This window comes from Callospermophilus lateralis, chromosome 12, assembly GCF_048772815.1.
Source record: "Callospermophilus lateralis isolate mCalLat2 chromosome 12, mCalLat2.hap1, whole genome shotgun sequence".
Taxonomy (NCBI): Eukaryota; Metazoa; Chordata; class Mammalia; order Rodentia; family Sciuridae; genus Callospermophilus; species Callospermophilus lateralis.
The window spans coordinates 47,402,751-47,424,230 of NC_135316.1; the positions used below are offsets into that span (position 1 = coordinate 47,402,751).

At 38.6% G+C, this 21,480-nt stretch overlaps 1 protein-coding gene across 1 annotated transcript; it reads right to left on the minus strand.

Annotated features, from left to right (window-relative positions):
- Positions 1-1,985: 1,985 nt before the first annotated feature.
- Klf5 (KLF transcription factor 5) lies at positions 1,986-19,245 on the minus strand. The gene is made up of 4 exons (XM_076872535.1): positions 18,985-19,245; positions 15,733-16,612; positions 14,434-14,493; positions 1,986-2,440 (listed from the first exon to the last, which is right to left on the minus strand). Exons 1-4 carry the CDS (start codon positions 19,243-19,245, stop codon positions 2,262-2,264), a joined length of 1,380 nt encoding a protein of 459 aa, XP_076728650.1. The 3' UTR covers positions 1,986-2,261.
- Between the last annotated feature and the right edge of the window lie 2,235 nt (positions 19,246-21,480).

Consider the following 21,480-nt stretch of genomic DNA (forward strand, 5'->3'; position numbering starts at 1 on the left):
GTCAGCCTCAGCAGTTTAGCTAGTTGCTAAGTAACTCAGTGAGACCTTCTAATACAAAATAGGACTAGGGATGTGGCTCAGTGATCGAGTGCCCCCGAGTTGAATCCTTGGTACCCCCCACCCAAAAATTTTTTTAAAAAATAAAAAATAAATCCCTATCTACATCCTTAAGGTAGGTATTGGGTTCAATTTAGTTTTTCATTTTCAGAGGGTTTTTTTTTTTTTTTTTTTGTATTTTTGGTGGTGCTGGGGGATTGAACCCTGGGCCTTATGTGTGTGAGGCAAGCACTCTACCAACTAAGCTATATCCCCAGCTAGAGTCTTTTTTTTTTTTTTTGTATGGGGGATTGTACCCAGGGGTACTTTACCACTGAGCCCCATTGCCATGTTGCTCAGGCTGGCCTTAAACTTGGAATCCTACTGCCACATCCTAAGCTGCTAGGATAACAGGTAACAGGTGTGTTTTACTATGCTAGGCCTGAGAATTGGTATTTCATTAACTGCCCTGATCAGACCCTTTCAAATAATAAGAGTTTTAGGAATGGAATTTGCTAATTTTCCTTGCTATAACAGGTAAAGAAGAAAAGCACAAAATGAATATTTTAGGCACTTTTTATTTTCCAAAAAAAATTGTCGTTAATATATAAACATTTCATTCTCTCAAAAAATTCTACAACTATACAGCTGTTTGCTCCATTATTTGCATAGGAAATGACCACAATACAAAAATAAGAGGGAAAAAGAAGCAAAACAGCAACTGATTTATGCTTTTCATGTAGGTATGTCTCCACGTATAAACATTTTGAAGCCTCTTACAAAATTATTTACACCGTTTGTCATCTATTTACATGTTAAGAGCAACTTTTCTAACAAACAAAACTATAACTTATCAAGTTATGAAAATTGTCTTCTAAAAAAAACTTACTATATTACCACAAAATAAATAAAGATAAACAATATTTTAAAAACAAAATTAAAATTTCATTTCAATTAAGACCCCTTTTGGCATTTTGCTTATTATTCTGCCCTTTGGTTAACAGCATCAGCATCACATTACTATTTTATATTGCATATATGTAGCACTTGCTTCCTTAAGTTTTCAACATATCATTGATATTTAAAGGCAGACACTGAGTCAGTATTAACAACTGATTAACTAAACTGCACTGTAATTTAGATAAAATTACTGTGTCTCACTGTATATTACATGCAAAATCCACATAAATTGTCATTTAACCAACAGTACTGCACGAGCAAACACCTTGGTATATGAAAACTGCATCATAAATTCAACGTTTCCATACGTGAAAACTGCATCATAAATTCAACATCGCCATGTGAAAACTACATTAAGTCCTTCCTTTAAAAAATGATACTGTTTAGCTTATTTTAAGAGGTTCAACTTTCGTATATTTGTAACTATCTTTAAGCTCTTCAGTTTATAATTCATAAAAAACATCTTTTTATTTAAAATAAACAATCCTATTTTAATCAGTGCATGAAATTTGCTTTTCCTAAAAGTTCATTTGAATGATTATTCCTTCCCCCCTAAGAAATGAATTTGGTAACGTTTTGAGAGGTATGGTATCACAAATTCTAACTGTAAATGTATTTACGGTTATTTTCAAAAGAAGTTTGATTTTTCCCAAAAGAATCCTAAAAAACTTGTAATAAACCTATAAAGCTGATTTGCATATTTACAAAATTTTGAATAGCAAATATAGGCAACTCATTTAAAAAAAAAAACACACATTTGTTCAATGGCTATTTGTGAATTGCCAGGTACAGTGCGTACCTCTAAGGGATCACCTAATAATGACAAAAATGATGTCTGTCAAGTAAAATCTTGACATACAAGCCATCCTTCTTCCCAGTACCTGCCAAGTGATTTGTTCACTGACCACTGTCATGTTAAACGATGGTGCCCAGGTAAAAACACCGCGCACCCCCCCTCCATCCCCACCCAGGCCAGATGTGGCTGCCTGTCATGAGATGAAATCTGCTTGAGTAAAGCCGTGTACATTACAGCAAGCATTCCAGATTCTTAAAATGACCAAACACTTTGGTATTAATACAATGTATTCCCTGTTTTCTCAAATATACAAAATATACATTTCCAGTTTTTTTGTTTTCTTTCTTTCTTTTTTCTTTTCTTTCTTTCTCTTTATATATATATATATGAATAATAAAGTTTGTAGTTTAAAGGTTGCCAAACAGACTGCGGCGCGTGCGCGCGCGGCGGAGAGCGTGGCGCAGGCGGCTCAGTTCTGGTGCCTCTTCATGTGCAGGGCCAGGTGGTCCGAGCGCGAGAAGCTGCGGTTGCACACCCCGCACTGGAACGGCTTGGCGCCCGTGTGCTTCCGGTAGTGGCGGGTCAGCTCATCTGATCGCGCGAACCTCCAGTCGCAGCCCTCCCAGGTGCACTTGTAGGGCTTTTCACCTGTGACAACCAACAAACAGGGTGAGGTGGCCTGCTCAGAGGACAACTGCAGATAACACCTGAGGATTTTTTTTTTTTTTTTAAACCATGGGCCAAGCACAATCAGAAAGGATCATGCATTCCATTATGAACTAAATAAATATTATAGTCCCTTCAAAGCAATCCAGCAAACTCATTTCACAGAATGGGATTTAACCTGTAATTATATATAGAAAGAAGTATTTTGCTTACTCTTGAAAAACTGAAGGCCAAATTTAAACACATGCAAAATGCATCAGTGCCCTTATTTTCTATGTACTCCTGCACACATCAATCCGTGAAGTGATTAGATTGGGCCTGAATGGCCTTATCACTGTGCAAACATGCTTTCTTCACAAACTAACCCAAATTAAATTACTGTCGGGCTAGTGGCTACATGGTGGGTGAGGGAGCACGAAAATTTTAGAGCTACTCAAGAGGAAGCTGGTCAAATCACCTTCAAGATTAATTTCTCGTACCACAATTGCTTTGCTTGAAATTGGTCTTTAACGTCTGAATTGGGCTGACTGAAGCTTTCAGCACATAACCCATGACCTCCTATAATGGACTATTCAGGCATTCTAAGGAAAATCTCCTTAGTTTCACACTAGCACACACATTCACATCCCTCTTTTGAGACTGAAGGGAAACAAAGTTAAAACATTTTTAAAGTTGAATGGCTTAAAGTCTAAAGGCTTAATGCATCTGATATTTAATAAATGTCTTGGCCAGACCCCCAAGTCAGGTACTGATTAGTTCTCACTGGTACAGGTTGAGGCCATGAAATAACCCTAACAATCCTAACATTTGTTGGTGTGCACGTAAATTTTCTTCCTTAAGAAACATTTCTTTGCACCAAAAAAGTTACTATGCTGGGCAGGGTGGAGTTTGCCTGTAATCCCAGTGACTGGGGAGGCTGAAACAGGAGGATGGTGAGTTCTAAGCCAGCCTCAGCAAAAAGGGAGGTGCTACACAACTCAGTGAGACCCTGTCTCTAAATAGGACTGGGGATGTGGCTCAGTGGTCAAGTACCCGAGTTCAGTCCCTCAGAACAAAAAAAAAAAAAAAAAAAAAAAAAAATTACTACAAGCAATTTGACAGGTATCTTATATTCCAGTCACCGTCCTGATGCTTGAGATACAGCGAACAAAACAAAAATGCATGGCCTCACGGGAACGTACAGGAGCAATTCATGACAAATCCCTGATCAACCTTCCTGCTTTCACAGCTCTCCACTTGAATACTGAATTGATGACTGAGCCCTGCCCACCTGCAACTTGTATTCTTAATGTTCTCTTAAGTTTGCTAGCTGCAAGTTATTTTGTAATGCAGTTATTTTGTTTGTTTTTGATACTGGGGATTGAACCCAGGGGTGCTTTACAACTGAGCTACAATCACTAGTCAGTTTTATTTTTGAAACAGTGTCTCCTTAAATTGCTTAGGCTGACTTCAAACTTAGGATCCTCTTGCTTCAGCCTCCTAAATCATTAGGATTATAGAGGTGTTCCATCACACCCCAGCTTTATAATGTAATTTTGATTCACTGTTTTAGAATCAATCTTATTTAAGTTCATGTATACATATAAATCTTTCACTGACTAGATTCCTAATTTCTACTTTGTTAAAATTTTCTGAGTATTAATGAGTTTAGATAAGAATGAGACAAATTTGCATATTAAAGTACTGTTGGCATACTTTAGTTGGGCACCTTTTCGCTTTAAAATGTTTTCTTCTGACAAGGAAAAAAAAAAAAAAAACACCTCAAAGTTGCCTTGAACACTCAGCAACCTTCCTGCCTAATTTAGCAGTATCATATTCAGGAGAGTTGTAGGATTATCCAACTAAATCTGAATTTTAATCTTAATCTAAATTTTAAGACATTGTCCAGCCAATGTCTATAATCCCAGCAACTAGAGGCTGAGGTGGAAGGATCAAAAGTTCAAGGCCAGCTTCAACTTAGGGAGCCCCTATCTTAAAAATTAAGAAAAAAAAAATTAAAAGGACTGAGAATGTTGCTCAGAAATAAAAAATCTCAGGATTCAATTCCTATACAAAAAAAAAAATTATCCACATATGATGAGGTTTCTACAGCTTGTGAGGTTAATGTATTTCAACTGTTCTAATAACCACTGACTCTTATGAGATCTCACCTTGGCTTCCTACAGTATGCATTCATAGCCACCTTCCCCCCCCTCTTCTGGTTCTGACCTAATGCACACTTATTTACTTAATTTCCTTCTCAGGTCCTATCATCCCATTTAAAAAATATACATCTCAATTTGGGATGCTGTTTCTCATAGTAAAATTCTTTTTCCTCCATCTTTTAAAATTGGTGTATTATACTCTCATTCCCCAGTGCCTCACAGTAAATTTCAACTAGAAAATTTAAGCAAATACACTCAAAACTTTTCAGCAACATATTCACCCCTCTTTCGCTGACATTCACATATAACTGTTTGATATGCAGAAACATTTTAGTACCAGTGGTAAGTGCAACTATCTTGTTTGTGGATTTAAATCAAACAGAAGAAATAACTTTGCACTGAAGTGTTTGGTTTTGTTCCTCATGAAAACAAATCACAGAAACAAACATACTGGGTTAAACAAAAACATTTCTGATGTCTAAAGCAAGGCAACAACTTCTTACAGAGTCCTAATTTTAAAAGAAATCATTCTAGTCTTTTGAATTTAATAACTAAATAGCAGGAGAAGTGAATTCAGTTTATTTAAGAAACAAGGGACACTAGACTCTTTTTGTTCACTGTTTTTATTGGCTACAAAGCAATAAACGGCACCAATATTTTTTAAAACTTACTTTACTGATTGGTCAAAATACAGCAGCCATTCAAGTTCCTAAAACATTTGGGGTTTTGCTCTCAATTTATACACATCTATAGATTATCCAGCCAAGAATACTACCAGTGTCTGGAACAGTAGTTACTGGGGCCAAGTCTTACTATAAAAGCAAGGATAACTATTCCCCACTTGGGGCAGTTTCTATGGGATTTGTTCAAGTGTCAACACTGTTCAAGCAAAACATCGTAGAGGAAGCTGGTACCCCATTTCTGGCCAAACAGCAGACTTGAGCCTTTCTTCCTCAGCCAGAAACACTATGCACAGTACTTCTGGGAAACCAAACTGACTTCCTTCAAGTTATATTTCAACAGGATAGAGCTTTCAAAAGTTTAATTGGATTTTTACAGAATCTCTTTCCAATACCACCAATTTAAAATATTTAGTTAAGCTCTTTCAACATCAACTGTATTTTTAAGTTCTCCTGCTGTTAATGTGAAACTTTCCAAAGGCAAAAAAAAAAGTGACAAATTTGTACAACATGGACAATAATCTTCGATTTTATCTCAAATAATGTATGCATTCTTATGATAGGAACAATTTGCTAAGAATCACTAATCTTTGGGGAAAAAAAAAAGTCTGAAACATGCATACTATCCATATTGATAAAGTCATGAAGATATTTTATTAAAATGTTAAGCACAAACGTTACCAACAAAAGGGAAGAGGGAGCAGGTACCAACCTCCACTGGTACCTCCTCCAGAGCTAGGTTCTCACTACCTTCCTTAATCCTTGCAATAACCCTAGGAGTTAGAAGCAAACTGATTTCCACATTAAGAATCCTGGCCTGCCACTCTTCCTTAATGTCCCACTTAAATCTTCCATTAGCAAACACTAATACACTCTCTTTGAATGATGCAAGAAATATATACATATTGTTCAAATTTATTTAGATTCTGAAACCACTCATGAAGGGTAAGGAATAGCTTAATGGACTTCCACCAGCCCTTAAACTCAAATGGTCTGATGCCTCGACACACCCTAACAGGGCCAGCCCTCCGTGAAGACCCACCTTTCTGGGCCTTTTGCGTCCTAAAAGTGGGTTCCAGCATGGAATCGGCAGTCCCCAAGCATTACTACTGAGTATTCCTCTCTCCCACACTAGGTGAATTTCAGTGGTTTAGCAGAATGTTTGTGAAGTATTCAAAAAATCTCCAGCAAGAAACTAAAACAGTATCTATTTTTTTTCCTCTCTGATGAACAGATTAAAAAAAAAAAAATGACTTTTGAACCTACCACAATGGAGTGGGAGGTTTCTCTGCTCTGCTGAACATATTCAATAGACCCATACTAAGGCCTTTCTCTAGAATGTTCTACATAGATTCTTTTAACAAAAGAAAAAAAAAATCACAGAAGGAAATATTTCTTAGAAAAGGTACGTTAGGTAACTTTTTAAAAAGTCTATTACAGCAAATTTGAACATCTCTTTCCTTCCTGATGATTAAAAATCTAATCAATGGTAGTTTATAAAAAGATAAAAGCGAACACCATCAGAATTAGACAGTATGTATTAAAGAAAGTATGACCTATACGAAATGCCTTGCAAAACACAAATAAGATATGGTCCCTGGCCTAAAATAACTTAATAGATTTTTCCCCCATCATCACAGACTTAGGAAATTGAGACTCTGAAACAGCCTCAATTATTAAATTTGCTTTTAATAATAAAAAGGAAAAAAACAGAAAACATTGAAAAAATTCATGGGAAAATATATTTGATAGCTGAGAAAACTGACTAAGATAAAATTATTTTTCCCACTAACTCAATATTTTTATGTACCTATGCCAGTAATTTTCCTTATTAGAACTCACTGCAGATCTCCTACACTTGGAACACAGAAAGGTTCATTTTAAATGCATCTAATAGATATAGTGCCCTATTAGCAATGGGCCCACTTTTAGGAAACAAAAAGGATGTATCAAAAAAAATTTTTTTAATAAGAGCTTATCACTTTAAAATCCATTCATCTTACCCCTTCTAGAAAACATCGGACAACTCATGAGAGATCATTCCACTTCTATGTATCTTAGTCAATTAAATTGATTTTGAACTGGGCTCTGAACGTAGCTCAATGGTAGTGTGCGCTTAGCATGCACAGGGCGCTGGATCAAAATAATTTGTTTTCTTTTTTGAATCACTGATTTGCACTTGCTCATACATTGCTTTATGAAGGCTTCAAATATCTGTGTTCTGCCTTCTCAACAGCTTTTTAAGGTCTGCAGAGGCAGAGACCTCTTTTACTTCTGCTGTGATGCCACAGTTTTCCCAATGCCTCTCTGAAACAATCATGCATTCGGCCAAACTCTGACTAGCAGTTATTTTCATAATGAAAAGAGGGAAAATAAAGGAGGCTAGAGTGAGGCTGTCAGTTTTTCTCTCCTTTTTTTACAAAATTAGAGAAAACCTGGGCTTTACCCTGGCCTCTGACCAAGGGTAATCTGACTAAATGTATATTTAGGTTAGAATCATGCTTGAGTCTCTTCAGGAGAAAACATTTATCCACCCTAAAGCTGTACAGAGATAAAGTCTACATAAAACTTTCTTTTTACAGAATTGGACTAGACCTGAGAAAAATCAAGACGTTCCGAGGCTCCTAGTGCTGGTCAAGGGCAGCAAGGGGTCTCCTCTTTTAGAGGGGCAGGAAGAAGGGATATGGCCAGGCAGTGGATGAGATGATACGCACATGGAACCCTAGCTACTCAGGAGGTTGAGGCTGGAGGAAAGCTGATTTTGAGGCCAGCCTGGGCAGCACAGCAAAAAAGAAGGGACTGGAAGGGAACACTCACTCTTGTTATCCACAGTCCCTATCAAGCAGGATCAGTCTCCTGGCTCCTAAACTACTACTACTTCTCAGGGTCCTCAAATCCCAGGAAGAACATCTCTGTCATTTTTAGGGTTACTGAAATCACAATTCTTGAGCCTCCTGACAAAAAGACAACTCACAAACCCTAATCTCAGGGAAACAAACAGAATTACCTTTCTTTCCCATTTTAGGCAGATTTACCTGTCCTTGAGTATACACCCACCAGAGAAATGAATTAATCCAGATTCTGGGGATGGTACCAGAAGATCTCAGAAATGACTGTCTTCCAAATTAACAAGTAAATTACAACTCTAAGAGAGATCTGAGAATTGTAGCCTTTGAATCACCACTTTAAAAAGCCCCCTATTCCTGCTGTTGGGCAGAATCACAGCCTTTGAGACAGGAGTACCCTGTGTTTCTCCTTTGCTAGCAAAGCAATGAAACTTTTTTTCCTTTTTCTCAAAAACAATAACACGCATATTCACAATCTTTGTAATAAGATCCCAAAGTAACTTCAAAAAGTGAGGAGTCTATGAAATATTTTTACCTTTTCTTTCTTTCTTTTTTAAACCTGAATAGAAAATAAACGTGTATTTTCATTTTGCCTAGCACAGAATGAGCACCAGATATCTTTTCCTTTATTTGCAGCTGACATAGTTATCCCAGACCAGTGGATTCCTCCCTGCTCTTAAAGGTGTGCCTTTTTATAAAGTAGCCAAGTTAATGTGTTCTTCTGCATAGATGTTTTTCAGAAAAGTTACCTACTGTGCACTTCTAAAACAGTAACTAATTGGAGTTGTTAGAGATCCTTTAAAGTAAATAATACAGGCTGCCAGAACAGGAATGCTGCCAGAGATACTTCGACTCAAATAGGACATTACTTTGTTTCTTCACCAGAAAAGATGTAGGTCATCAAGTAAACAGCTACTACATTCTATAGAACTAAAAATATCAGCCAAAGCAAAATGCTTGAGTGATCAAATTATTACTAAAAAACAAAAATCCTGCCACTAACTATGTATCAACAACAACAACAACAAAAACAGCTCTACATTCTTTCACGGGCACAGCTGGCTGTTTCTCTCTCAATTTCAGCAACTCTATTTAATCTACTTATGAACTATCTTCTCTCACTCCTTTAAAAACAAAAAGGGTAAGAAGAGATTATTCTGGATTCTCCACAAAAATCGGTCAAATGTTTGCTGAATCAAATTATTCTTCTTAACCTTTGATAAGCTTTATCATCCTGAAACAATGTTTAATCAACTTCCTATGTAAATGTTTTTCAGATGAAAGAACAAGTCCTAGAAGCAAAGTTTAATCTTCCCAGTGAGTCACTGAAAAGAAATTGTTTCTAAGCTTTCTCATAAATACCTCTTCAGGGTCTGAACCAGCAAGTCTCTTAAGGCTCAAACATTTTTTTTTTTTAAAATAAGTCAGAAATTGTCAATCTAAAAAATAAATTTCGAAGCTGCAAGTGAAAATAAAATTGTAAAAATAATTTAAAATAAAATCACTGGCCACTAAATCTCATCATGTGAAATATTTTGCCTATGCTAATTCTCCCAGTGAAATAGATCAAACATCTAACTAATACTGATCTATTCTGGATCCAAACTGTATGTTCTCCATTCATTAAGGCCTGAAATGAAATCCTCTCTACAGGTTTTTTTTTTTTTTCTTTTTTTTTTTTTTAAAGCTTTTACTCCTTTTCTACCAAAAAGAGAGTAATTTATGTTCACAATATAATGTTCCTTTCAATGGAGTAGTGCCTATACTAAAAACATCTTTGTTGTCAACATTACCAATACTTTAAAAAAATCAAATGTATACCCAATATAGTCATAAGATAATGACTTCGGCGCCATGTACTAGACCAGATATTTATATCTAAAGATTTTTACTACTTTACCAGAAGCTAAAATGCAAATTTCAAGTACAGTAGGGAATGGTGGTACAGACCGCTAATCCCAGAGACTCTGGAGGCTGAGGCAGGAGGATCACAAATTCAAAGCCAGCCTCAGCAATTGAGTGAGACTTTCAGCAATTTAGCAAGACCCTGGCTCAAAATAAAAGATAAAAAGGGCTGGGGATGTTGCTCAGTTCTCAAGTGTCCCTGGGTTTAACTCCCACTACCAAAAAATTATATTTCAATATAACATAATACATTGTTTTTTAAAACATATACATATACATATACTTATCAATATCATTAAGAACTAGCTGGGCACAGTGGCAACACCTGAAATCCCAGTGACCCAGGAGGCTGAGGCAGGAGAATCAACCCAGCCCTAAGCAACTCAGTAAGACTGTCTCAGAAGAAAAAACAAAAAGGGGTAGGGATGTGGCTCAATTGTACCCCTGGGTTCAATCCCCAGGATAAAAAGAAAGAGAGGAAGAAAGGAAGGAAGAAATAAAGAAAAGTAAAGCAAGAAAGAACATAGGAATTGACTCCCTTTTCAAGGAGGTTTGGGCTTCGAAGACCTAATGTAGAATTCTTTCTTAAACAAAGAATCTTGGGCTGGGGATGTGGCTCAAGCGGTAGCACGCTCGCCTGGCATGCGTGCGGCCCGGGTTCGATCCTCAGCACCACATACAAAGATGTTGTGTACGCCGATAACTAAAAAATAAATATTAAAATTCTCTCTCTCTCTCTCCCCCGACCTCTCTTAAAAAAAAAAAAAAAAAAAAAAAAAAGAATCTTGAACAAGCACTGAAGAGTCCGTTTTGTGTTCCTATGCTATTTATAGGTTTCCATTTTCCCTTGTCAAATCATCCTTTCCTCTGTCAGTCTGTGGAACCAGTCCTGGTCTGAGTGATGCTTGCACTAAGGGTGTGTGTTCCTCAAAGAGTTTTCTCTGTACAACTGCTAATCTTCTGCCCTGTCCCAGAGCTGTGAGGCTGAAAAGTAATCTTAAATTTCATTAGGAAATTAAGCAAAAGGGCTGAGGCAGCTCAGTGGTTAGCATGCTTCCCCAGCATGCATGAGGTCCCTCAGTTTGATCTCTAGCACCAAAACAAAACAAAAAAAACCCACACTACAAGCTCTTTGAATAAGATACTTTATCAGTCACAGTGACTTAGAAGGGCTGATGGATATGTGAACCTTTTTTTTTTAAAGGTGCTTGGGAGCAAATTTAGAATGATAGCAATAGGAATAGCCCCTTGTATATATCACAAGGCATACAAATTTGTGCAGAATGTTCACTTTACTGTTAAAAGTACAAATATTTAGATTGGGAAACACACTACTTATTGACACTGTTGCCTAGAAGCAGCCATAACTATTTCTAACCAGAAGCATGATAACCACGTAGGCATACACAAACACCTACTTACTCACACAAAGAATGCCTCTATAGGCCTGTTATTATGCTGTCTTATGTATATATGGATATCAATGAAATATAATGGTTCCTTAGAATAAAGGCAACTTCTATTTCAGGTACTTTGACCACACAAACAAGATGGATCTTTGTACTATTTAAGTATGGTTTCCTAATAAAGAAATCAAAGCGCATGTACTTGAACTTAGAACACTTGAATGTTATGGTATTTGTGATTCAAGAAGCAGGTTTATCTTTTACTCTTTCATCCCAAATTATGGGGGGAAAAAATCTGTTTTGGAAACACTCTTTGCTCAAGTTCAATTTGCAACCCAAGTTAAAAAATCATTTATAATCTAAAAGTCCAAAATAAGTAACTAAACAGAACTCAGATGCAGATTGCTTTAATTGCTTAAATCATTTTAAAAACATACAGTAACTTGACATTTTAAAGCAATTACAATTATTTCTCCAAAGAAATGCTAGGGTACTTTGCATTCTGCCTGCAAAACAGCAACCATTTAAACAATAATTTCTATTATGTCATCAAACACAGACCGACATTACCATATAGGTTTTAAAGTTCCCTAATAAATTGCCTATGTGGAAGCAAGGGACACAGAAAGAAAACCTAACAAGCTATTAAATGAGGGAAGTTATTTAGAGGGGAAAAATAAACAAAAATCTATTTCATCTACCAGGGCCTTAAAAGGGAAAAGGGAGGGGGGGAGGCAAAAACACAAGCCTCTGCTGGGTCCAGATACATTCACTGAAAAACAACTGGTTGGGTGGGGGGATGCAATGAGAGCACACAGGTAATTTTAAAAGGCATTGTCTAGAAATGAGAAATGAGGAGAAAACAACCTCAATGCTCTATGATTACCCAAGAACGGGTTTAGCCAGATGAACTAGTCTGGTAAAACCCTCCCCCAGGCATTTGAAAGACTATCAAACAAAACTTTATTAAACTGGATTACAGGGTCTTACTCATTAGATGTTGAAGGCCACAATGTTTATGATCAGGTGAAAAAAAGTTGATGCATGGGACCCAAACTAGGCCTAGGTCCTCTTTTTAGTTTGTTTTTATTAGAGCAAGCATTGTTAAGACAACCCACTATTAAATTTCTTTGCCAGCAGGTCAAGTTCCAGAATCCCAGGTACAAGCATTCAGAGCACTAAACCCTGACAGGGGTTGAAAGGCTATTTAGATATGGCCTGACTGCATCCCTGCAATAAGCAGTTGATTACATCGTTATATGTGATTATATTCTTCTTTTATTAGGGAACTTTAACCCCATGAAAATGTATTCCCTCCTTCCTATCTCCAGTTTCAAGGACTTCCAAGAGAAAAAAAGCAACAGTTCAAATGTTTCTAAGTTATTCCCACCTCCTCTTAATCAAAACGTCAGGTAAAACCCTATGTTAAACATTGCCTTAACAGAGCATATAGTCTGTAAAAGGATATTTTATATTGAATATTTTCCTGGCACTTATCATCTGTATTTTGAAGAGTTTAGGTTGACATCTTTTTTATATGCTTAATTCTTTTGTGGACGCTTAACTGTGAACATAATTTTCACCTTAGGTTGTTTATGAAGGTTCTTTCCTTTTATATAATCAATTTGTCTGCCTTTAAAAACCTCGGGCCAAAACAACTCATTTATTTCATAGATAAGTTCAAGTGTCTTTTTTTTTTAAAGCAGTTTCTCAGAAAGCCCTGGTATCTACCACATTGTCATCAATACTATTTGGATTTTAATAACTAGATTTTTATCATTGAGATATCAAGCAGTACTTCTCTAACATGCACATAAACTGTTTGCAACCATATTCCTCTCATGGCTATATCTCAGCACTGACCTTTGTTCAAAGGCTTTTACTTTTTAATGCAGCAGTTAGAGATAACTACTTCATTTATCAAAACTCAATTTCCATAGTAACATCTAGCCTGGGGAGATTCAAGTCCTCACACTAATCCAACGACCCATTCAAAGGAACTGTTGAATACTTTGGTTTCCATAGCAATGATGGAATAATACATTTTGCTAGGTCACTGCTTTTATTAGCAAACTTATTCTTTGAACTTTAGGTAAGGCTGTATTTATTGAGGGAAAAAAAAAGTATAATCACTTTAAGAGTTCTTTCCTTTAGGGCTATAGGGCTATTCTTAAAGAAAATTACAAATAGTAACCATCCATATATTTGAAAATATTATGGGTACACAGAGCCCTTTAATAAAGTATGCCACCTAGTTTCATCTTAAAACTGGGTTCTGATATAAAATTTTTAAATTAAAAACCTCCTAAAAGTTATTGCTATAGATTTAATAAAACAAAAACTTACAAAATTAAAGGGGCTATAAGCTTAAAAGCATGTTTTAAATGAGGATGAAATATAAGCTAGAATAAAGATGATGTCTCAAACATATCAAATGTCGGGGTGGTGTGTAAGGTGTAGAATAACTTTAAACCATAACTTTATTCTTGATCAGTCTGAAAACTCTGCAACTTCAAGCCTATCTTTCATCAAACACAGCAAACACACCAAACACAAATATTTTAAGCTAACAGGGACCTTGTATTAAGCTGCAATGCTGTACATGCTAAATGGCAAAGTTTTGATTGTTTAAAAGGGCTTTATTTAAAGCAAACTGATTTGCCACAGAGAGAGAAATTTCTTTCCTTCAAGACATGAACAGCGCTGCCATTAAACATTTTAAAACCCATTAGTAAACATTGTTGTTTATGTTTTTGGGTAATTAATTCTATGGAAGTGACAGGGCAAGGCCTTTGTGAGTGAGCATCAGCTTTCCTGGAACCAGACATTCTCATGGAACTGAATTTTGAGCCAAGCTAGTGCTGAAAAGGTAGGCCATTATAAAATAAAAGTTGCCAGAAGAAAGAAGAGATCAAACACGTGTTGGCTTTTAAAAGGATGAATACCACTTACACTATTTACACAACTTAAAGAATTAACAAGAAAATTACATACCAGTATGAGTCCTCAGGTGAGCTTTTAAATGAGAAGACTTCGTATAAACTTTTGTGCAACCTAAAATAAAGGAGCAGAGGAAGAACAGCTTGTCATTCTGGAGACCTTTTGAAATCCTTACATTTGATGATTCAGTATTTAAAATCTGTCTTGAAAGAAGAACTCTCTCATGCTAGATAAAATATTTGAACCTTCAGTTTTAAATCTCAAGGAGCCCTCCCCCACTACCTCATTAAAGAAATAAAGTAATTTTTTTAAATCATTTTAGTAGGAAAGAACACAGGTAAATGACAAATGGAAAACTTGTGTTTATATTACAGTAGGTAATTTTTACTAGCAATACATATTTTAGTGATTTAATAGCTACTATAGTATGTTTTTTAAAAAAAAATTTTAATGGTTATATAGCTGACATTGCTAAACCATTATCCAAGATGACTATAATTTTCTGTACTCCTAACATTTCTTGTTTTTTTTTTCATTTAGCATGTCATGGCATATCATGCACCACAGTCAATAAATTATGCCCCATATTAATCATAAACTAGCTTACACCAGCAACTTGGGAGATACATTCATTACTGTCATGAATTTATACTTTAGATGTGCTCATTCTTGAATGAGATGCATGGCCCATCAGAACCATCCTTAAATGTATCCCGTATATAGTCTTGTACCAGCAGTAAGTTAGGTACCTTTGAGCCAACATTATTATTTTCTCCTACCCTGCTCTTTCCAGGGCAGTTAATTTAGATTTTATACTATAACCCTAAATGAAATTTTTAAAAAGTTAATAGAAAAAAGTACATAAGGTAACTTTTTCCCAGAATGTTGTAGCCATTTTTTTTTTTTTAAATACAGAAAATAAAGCTGGGCACAATGAAATATGCCTATAATCCCAGAAATTTGGGAGGCTGAGGCAGGAGGATCCCAAGTTTGAGGTCAGCCTGGGAAATTCAAGCAAAACCCTATCTCAAAATAAAATTTTAGAAAAAGGAGAGAGGGGCCTTGGGGATATGACTTAGTGGTAGAGCGCCCCAGAGTTCAATCCCAAGTACTGCAAAACTAAGTGAATAAATAAATAATAAAATAAAATACACCATAGAAAACTACTTGGTTACACACCAAGGTAAAGCACAGAAATAGAATATGAAGATAACAAATGTATATGATTTTTTTCTTAACTGTCAAGTAGAACTTTTCTATGTAAATTTAAAGCCCAAGGATGAAAAGGATATGTACATGTACACACACACACACTCTTTTCTCTCAATGCTTCCACCAGGTAAGATCACGTACCAGGATAATCGCAGTAGTGGATGCGGCGTTTCTCCAAATCGGGGTTACTCCTTCTGTTGTATCTAACAGGTTGGATATTTTGCGTATTAACTGGCAGAGTGGCAGGTAAATTTGGATTGTGAATTGCCAGTTTGGAAGCGATTGTAGCAGCATAGGATGGAGGTGGGGTTAAATTCTGGAGCATCTCTGCTTGTCTATCGGGACTTCCAGGCTCTGAGCTTGGTGGTGATGGGGGAAAGTAAGTGGCCTGTTGTGGAAGAAACTGACTTGGCATAGTGTATGTGCAAGGGGGCATGCCCTGGAATTGTTTCATTGAAGTCTGCGGAACAGCAGAGGTGTGTGTGTCAAGGCCTGCCATGGCGGCTGACATAGAAACATTAAGGGTGTCCATTACTGCTGTCTGGTTTGTAGAACTGGGCATGTCTAGATCCGGTGTATTCAGTAGCTGGTACAGGTGACCCTGCTGGGGAGGGACAGAAAGATGAAGATCTGGTGTAGTAAGTTCTTGTTTGATGAAAATATTGTTCACCTCTGGAGCTGAGGTCTGGTGGGAGCTGAATATACTGGTGAACTCAGGGAGGGCCTGGGTTGGGGCCGGAGGAGGAGGAGGGGCAGTCGTTTCACTTTGGTGGCTGAAAATGGTAACAGGTTCTGTCTTGATATATGTTACGCACGGTCTCTGGGATTTGTAGAGGCCAGTTCTCAGGTGAGTGATGTCAGGGAGGAAGACGTTCATGTTGATGCTGTAAGGTAACCCTTCACTGTCAGTGAAGAACTGGTCTACGACTGAGGCACTGTCTCGTCTATACTTTTTATGCTCTGGAATAATCGGAACTGGAGGAAGCTGAGGCGTCAGATACTTCTCCATTTCACATCTTGTCTAAAAAAGAAAAGAAACATGCATAATCCACCTGATTCATCTCAGGAAGGACCAAAATGGTGCTTACTACTCTCCCCCTCACCTACACACACACACACACACCAAAGGTCCCTCTGTAAAATACTAGGGCAAACTTCTATTACTAGTATACTAGTATAAGTATTGCTTATAAACATACCGGGTTTGTTTTGCCAATTGTATAATTACTGGTTTACACTAAAGCTTACAAGTCTTTGTAATGTCTTTAGTAAAATCGCTCAAAAAAAAAAAAAAAAAGTTTGAAAGAGGCAAATCAAGAAAAAAAGGAACCAGAAATATATTCCTTTCTGATGCAATAATAGGATCACCCCTGATTCCCTGACTATTACAGTTTACAAAGTACTATATTCAAAGTACTGCCTAGCTACCTCAATCCTGTCCATGCTACATAGTTATATTTTACATGTTTTATTTAAACAACAAAAAAACTATGCAAACCCTTAAATCAATTCTGCAAAAAAAAACTTTTTTGCTTAACTAAACATTTCCAATATATCTAATATAAAACATTCGTTGGCTATTTCAGTGGCTTTTTATTTATTGTTCAATGGAAACTTAAATACGATGTTTTTAAGCAAAGCGTAGTATCCACTGTCACAAACAGATTTCACCTTCAACATTTGATCTAAATGTTGATTTTAATCAGCAGATTCGGTAATTGGTTAATATGATAATGAAATGTTCCTATTCATATCCCTATCTAAAACAGATCTTTAATTACCTAAGGGAAAATCACTCCCTTGGTAGACTGGTGCTAAGAAGCCCGTGGGTGGGGAGAGGCTGCTGTGTCGAAGCACAGTCATCAGCAAAACATTTATCATGTCCTTCTCAGTGGGCCAATGCTACATTCCCCCCTACTCTGTAAAAAAAAAAAAAAAAAAAAAAAAAAAAAAAAAGCTCCGTCATCCCTTATCCTCTCGGTGTCTCCTAAGTAAAATAAAAATAAAAAAGTAAAAAAGCCAAATTGAAATAACCAATAACCAAATAGTTCTCAATTGGTGGTTTTTTTTTCCCCCAAGGACAAATCGCCTCAATCTTTTTACAGCTATCTTCTCTCCTAGCAGAACATAAGCTTAAATTCTCTTTTAATTTTTAACATTGAAAAGGAAATTTCAAAAGAAAAACAAAACCCAATTAGGTGGAATGGTTCTTATAACTATTAACCACGGCACCATAATGGGTGAATAACCCAGTCATATTTTGCTAGTAAATTTCAAAAGCATTTCATTTTGGACCGCCAAATCATTCGGATCATACGGTGTGGATGAGGACGGGATTCCCCGGATACACCCGATTTAAAAATAAAAATCAACGCTGTAGTCATGTGAATCACATCTTTGACAAATGCCACTGTCCTCTCAAATCACGGCGACACTGACCCCCACACCACCACCACTAGGGTAGGCAAGGCGCTGGGTAGCAAATACACACTCTACCAAGGGGTTATTAAACGAAGTGTCTTGAAATAAACCGAACTAAACCCTTTCGTGCACTGCGCTCCCGTGGCGGTTAGTGGTTTCTGATTTTAGCTCTTCCAGCTGTTTGCATGTGGGTATGTTTCCAATTTTTTTTTCCTTGGGACAAGCTAAAAGTCCCGGGAAGTTTTTTCTGGGCTATATGACTCCGTGCGTGGGCGAAAGAAACAGGCGGTTGCTCTAATTCGGCTGCTGGGCAAGTGTAAAAGCCAACTGCCAGCTTTCAACGCTGCTCCGGGAGGAAATTTACGCGCACAAGTACAAAACACCACCCCGGCTTTTTTTCTTTCTTTTTCGGGAAAAATACGCGCTCCAATACAACCTTAGTTATCCTCTTGTTTTCCAAACTCAGCCACCCACAATCGCTTCTAAAGCAAGAAGAGTGAGCCCCAAGGTTTGAAACCCCGGGGAACCTTTACCCCAAACTGCGTTTCTACTTAACCCCAGACGAGGAGGAGAGGTGGACCTCCAAGGCCACGGCATCGGGTGGGAGGGGTAAAGGTGAAGGAGTAATTTAAGTAAAGTGGAGCGTGAGGTACAAGGTTTCATCCACCACACGTAAGAAAAACAAGGTGCGCGAGAGCACCCAATTCCCTCTTTAACCTCTTCCCGGCTGACCCGCCAGGGCCAGGGGAGATTCATCTCGGACTCCCCTCTCCCAGGTCCCCCATTCACTCCCTACGTAAGGCTGTGCCCAGGCTACAGGGGCAGAAAGGGGCTGCCCACCCCACCACCAGCTCCTGGTGTGCCCCGACGCACGCCCCAGCCTGGAGCGGCCCCTGTCGCCGGCGCGTCGCAGCAGCGGGACACGCCCGAGCCCCGGGAAGGAGGCGGAGGGAGGGGAGCGGCTCTTCCTACCTGGACCAGCTCCTCTGGAGGCAGCCGCGGGCCGGCGGCGGGAGGCGGCGCCGGCTGCGGGGGCTGCGGGGGCGCTGGCTGCGCCTGTGGGTGGTGGTGAGGGTGCTTCAGCTCCTCGCCCGGGAAGAGCGCCGCATCGCGGGCTGGGTTCGCGGCGCCCAGCACCGGCTTGAGCTGCGCGAACACGGGCTCGTCCTGCGGGGCTGGCGGCTGGGGCACAGGTCCCAGGCGGGCGCTCATGGTCAGCACCCGCGTAGCCATGGGCACTCGGGGAGCGGCTCCGGCTGCGGTACGTGGGTCAGGCGCGTTTCCCACCTGGCCCACGTTGGCTCGGGCCGGCGAGCTCGGCGCGGGGCCGCGGGCGGAGGAGGGGAGGCTCCGGGCAGACCCCTCGGTCAACAGCAGGCACAGTTTTCGAAGGCGCACACGAAAAGCAAAACTCTTCCGCTCTGCCACGCGTAAACGCCAATGTCCTCCAGGCAGCCACTTTCTCCCGCCCCGCCCCACCGCGCTCTCTCACTCGCTGGAGCCCGCTCCCGCCACCGCCGATCTCCAAGAGCGAGCTGCGAGCGCGCGTACCTGCCCCGCGACTACTGACACTTGACGCCCGCCTCTATTTCACCCAACTCCGGGTAGGCGGGTTCTGCGAGTCTGACTGACAGCGCTGCCGCGAATCCTAAGACTCCGTCGCCGGCCGGGCCGGATCGACCAGCCTATGAAAAGAGAGAAGTTCACCCAGGGCCCCGCCTCCACCGGGCCGACCGCACCCCTTGGGCCACGAGCTTCGCGCGCAGGGCGGCCGCGCAGTTTGTACACAACTTCTCTGACAGATTGAGCTGGCGGAGCCGGGGGCGGAGGAAAGGAGAGGAGCGGGTGGAATCTAGGAAGAGGGGGAATTAGGGTGGAGACGCGGAGGGAGATCTCTACGGACTGTTCTCTGCCAGGATTAGGCAGAAAAAGAGTATTGCACGTCTTAGGTGTTGTGCAAGGATCTGAAACTCAAAAAGCTGAAATCCAGAAAGCAGCTAGGTGGGGGCGCTAAGGTTTTCAGCGACTTGTTTAATGAGTATATATTTTTAAATACACAAAAATGTACTTTTCTTTAACAGAAAACTAGGGGCGGTATGATAAATTTTTGAAACCGCTCTTGTCTCTTTATCCGTGAGGATATCTATTTAGCAAAGCAAATTCGGTATGTCCTGAGTAAAAGGTTTAGTGACAAGCATTTTTTAAAGTCCTTGCATACAAGCCTACCCCCAACCCCCGCTGCCACTTCAGTATTTAAATAGCTGGAAGTAGTTTTCACACACATTTCTACCTCTTATTCCTGTGTAGAGAGCAGGCGGGGGTGGGCCATATGAATTTTGAGGTTTTTAATATTTAAACTATGTTGATTCTAGCCAAAGCCTGGACTCTAATTTAAGCGCTAACAACTAGCTCAAATGTGTATTTAAATAGACATTACATCTTTGACTTATTTTTGCTAGCACTGTATGTTCGGGGGGGGAAAAGGGAGTTTAATATTTACAGAACAGAAACAGCAAATTTACCTAATGCCGTGGCACCTTTTCCTACGAAAGGACAACCAAAGAAGTCTTAAACATTAGGCACGAAGCAGCTCTGAAAACTGGGAATCCAAATTTTTTAGGAAAGTAATAGCCAAATATATTACCTTCCATTTACTACATTGTTATAATGGGAGGGTGAATTTTTGCCAGCAATCACCAAAGGAAACCACTTCCCTTAATCCTTAATGTTCTTGTACATGATTTTATCTGGCTTATTGGGAAGCCGGAACAATAAACTGCAATAAAAATGCCTGTAATATTACTACATATGTACATATGTTGACAGCACACTATACCATTAGAGAATTGTACAAATACAACAGCCTACTCACCACTTCACAGTTAAACAGCTTTTTCAAAAGTTCTTAGAAAAAAGTTCACTTCAAAGAGTGTCTCTATCAAAAGCAGGGATCCATTTTAAATATGCAGATAAATTAATATGTATATAAATATTAGGTACTTATTTTGGAAAAGATAAAATTACGCTGTAAACTAATTTTTTTCTCTCCTTTTCCTTCTCTTCCTGTTAGTACATGATTCATCTTTATAGCAGTGATCGCTGCTTTAAGAGAATGGCTCATGACTACTTTCATGCTACCAAAGTATTATTTGGTAAGTGTTTTTGCAAAATTTTTTTCTAAGTTATTTTATGCTGTCTACCTTCATCTTTAAAAAGCTGTCCTATTTTCCTCTTATGTTAAACCCAATCATGTAATTAAATGGTGATAGAAGTGATATGGAATTTAATACAATTTTAAAATTGATCTTTAAAAAATTTTAGTTAATGCTCATAGTATGATCAGTTAAGATGATGGTATGATCAAATCTGATCATGTGACAGACAATTGTTAAAAGAATTTGGTGCTCTTTTAACTTGAAGAAGCTGAATCTAACACAGTTACTTCAACTAGATATCTATCTGTATTTT

Excerpts from the sequence above, each read along its gene's own strand:
- Klf5 (XM_076872535.1), bottom strand. The coding sequence starts at position 19,245 with ATGGCTACGCGGGTGCTGACCATGAGCGCCCGCCTGGGACCTGTGCCC. Across the intron at positions 16,613-18,984 it reads CTCCAGAGGAGCTGGTCCAG|ACAAGATGTGAAATGGAGAA; the intron begins GTAGGAAGAGCC and ends TTTCTTTTTTAG. Across the intron at positions 14,494-15,732 it reads CCACTACTGCGATTATCCTG|GTTGCACAAAAGTTTATACG; the intron begins GTACGTGATCTT and ends CCTTTATTTTAG.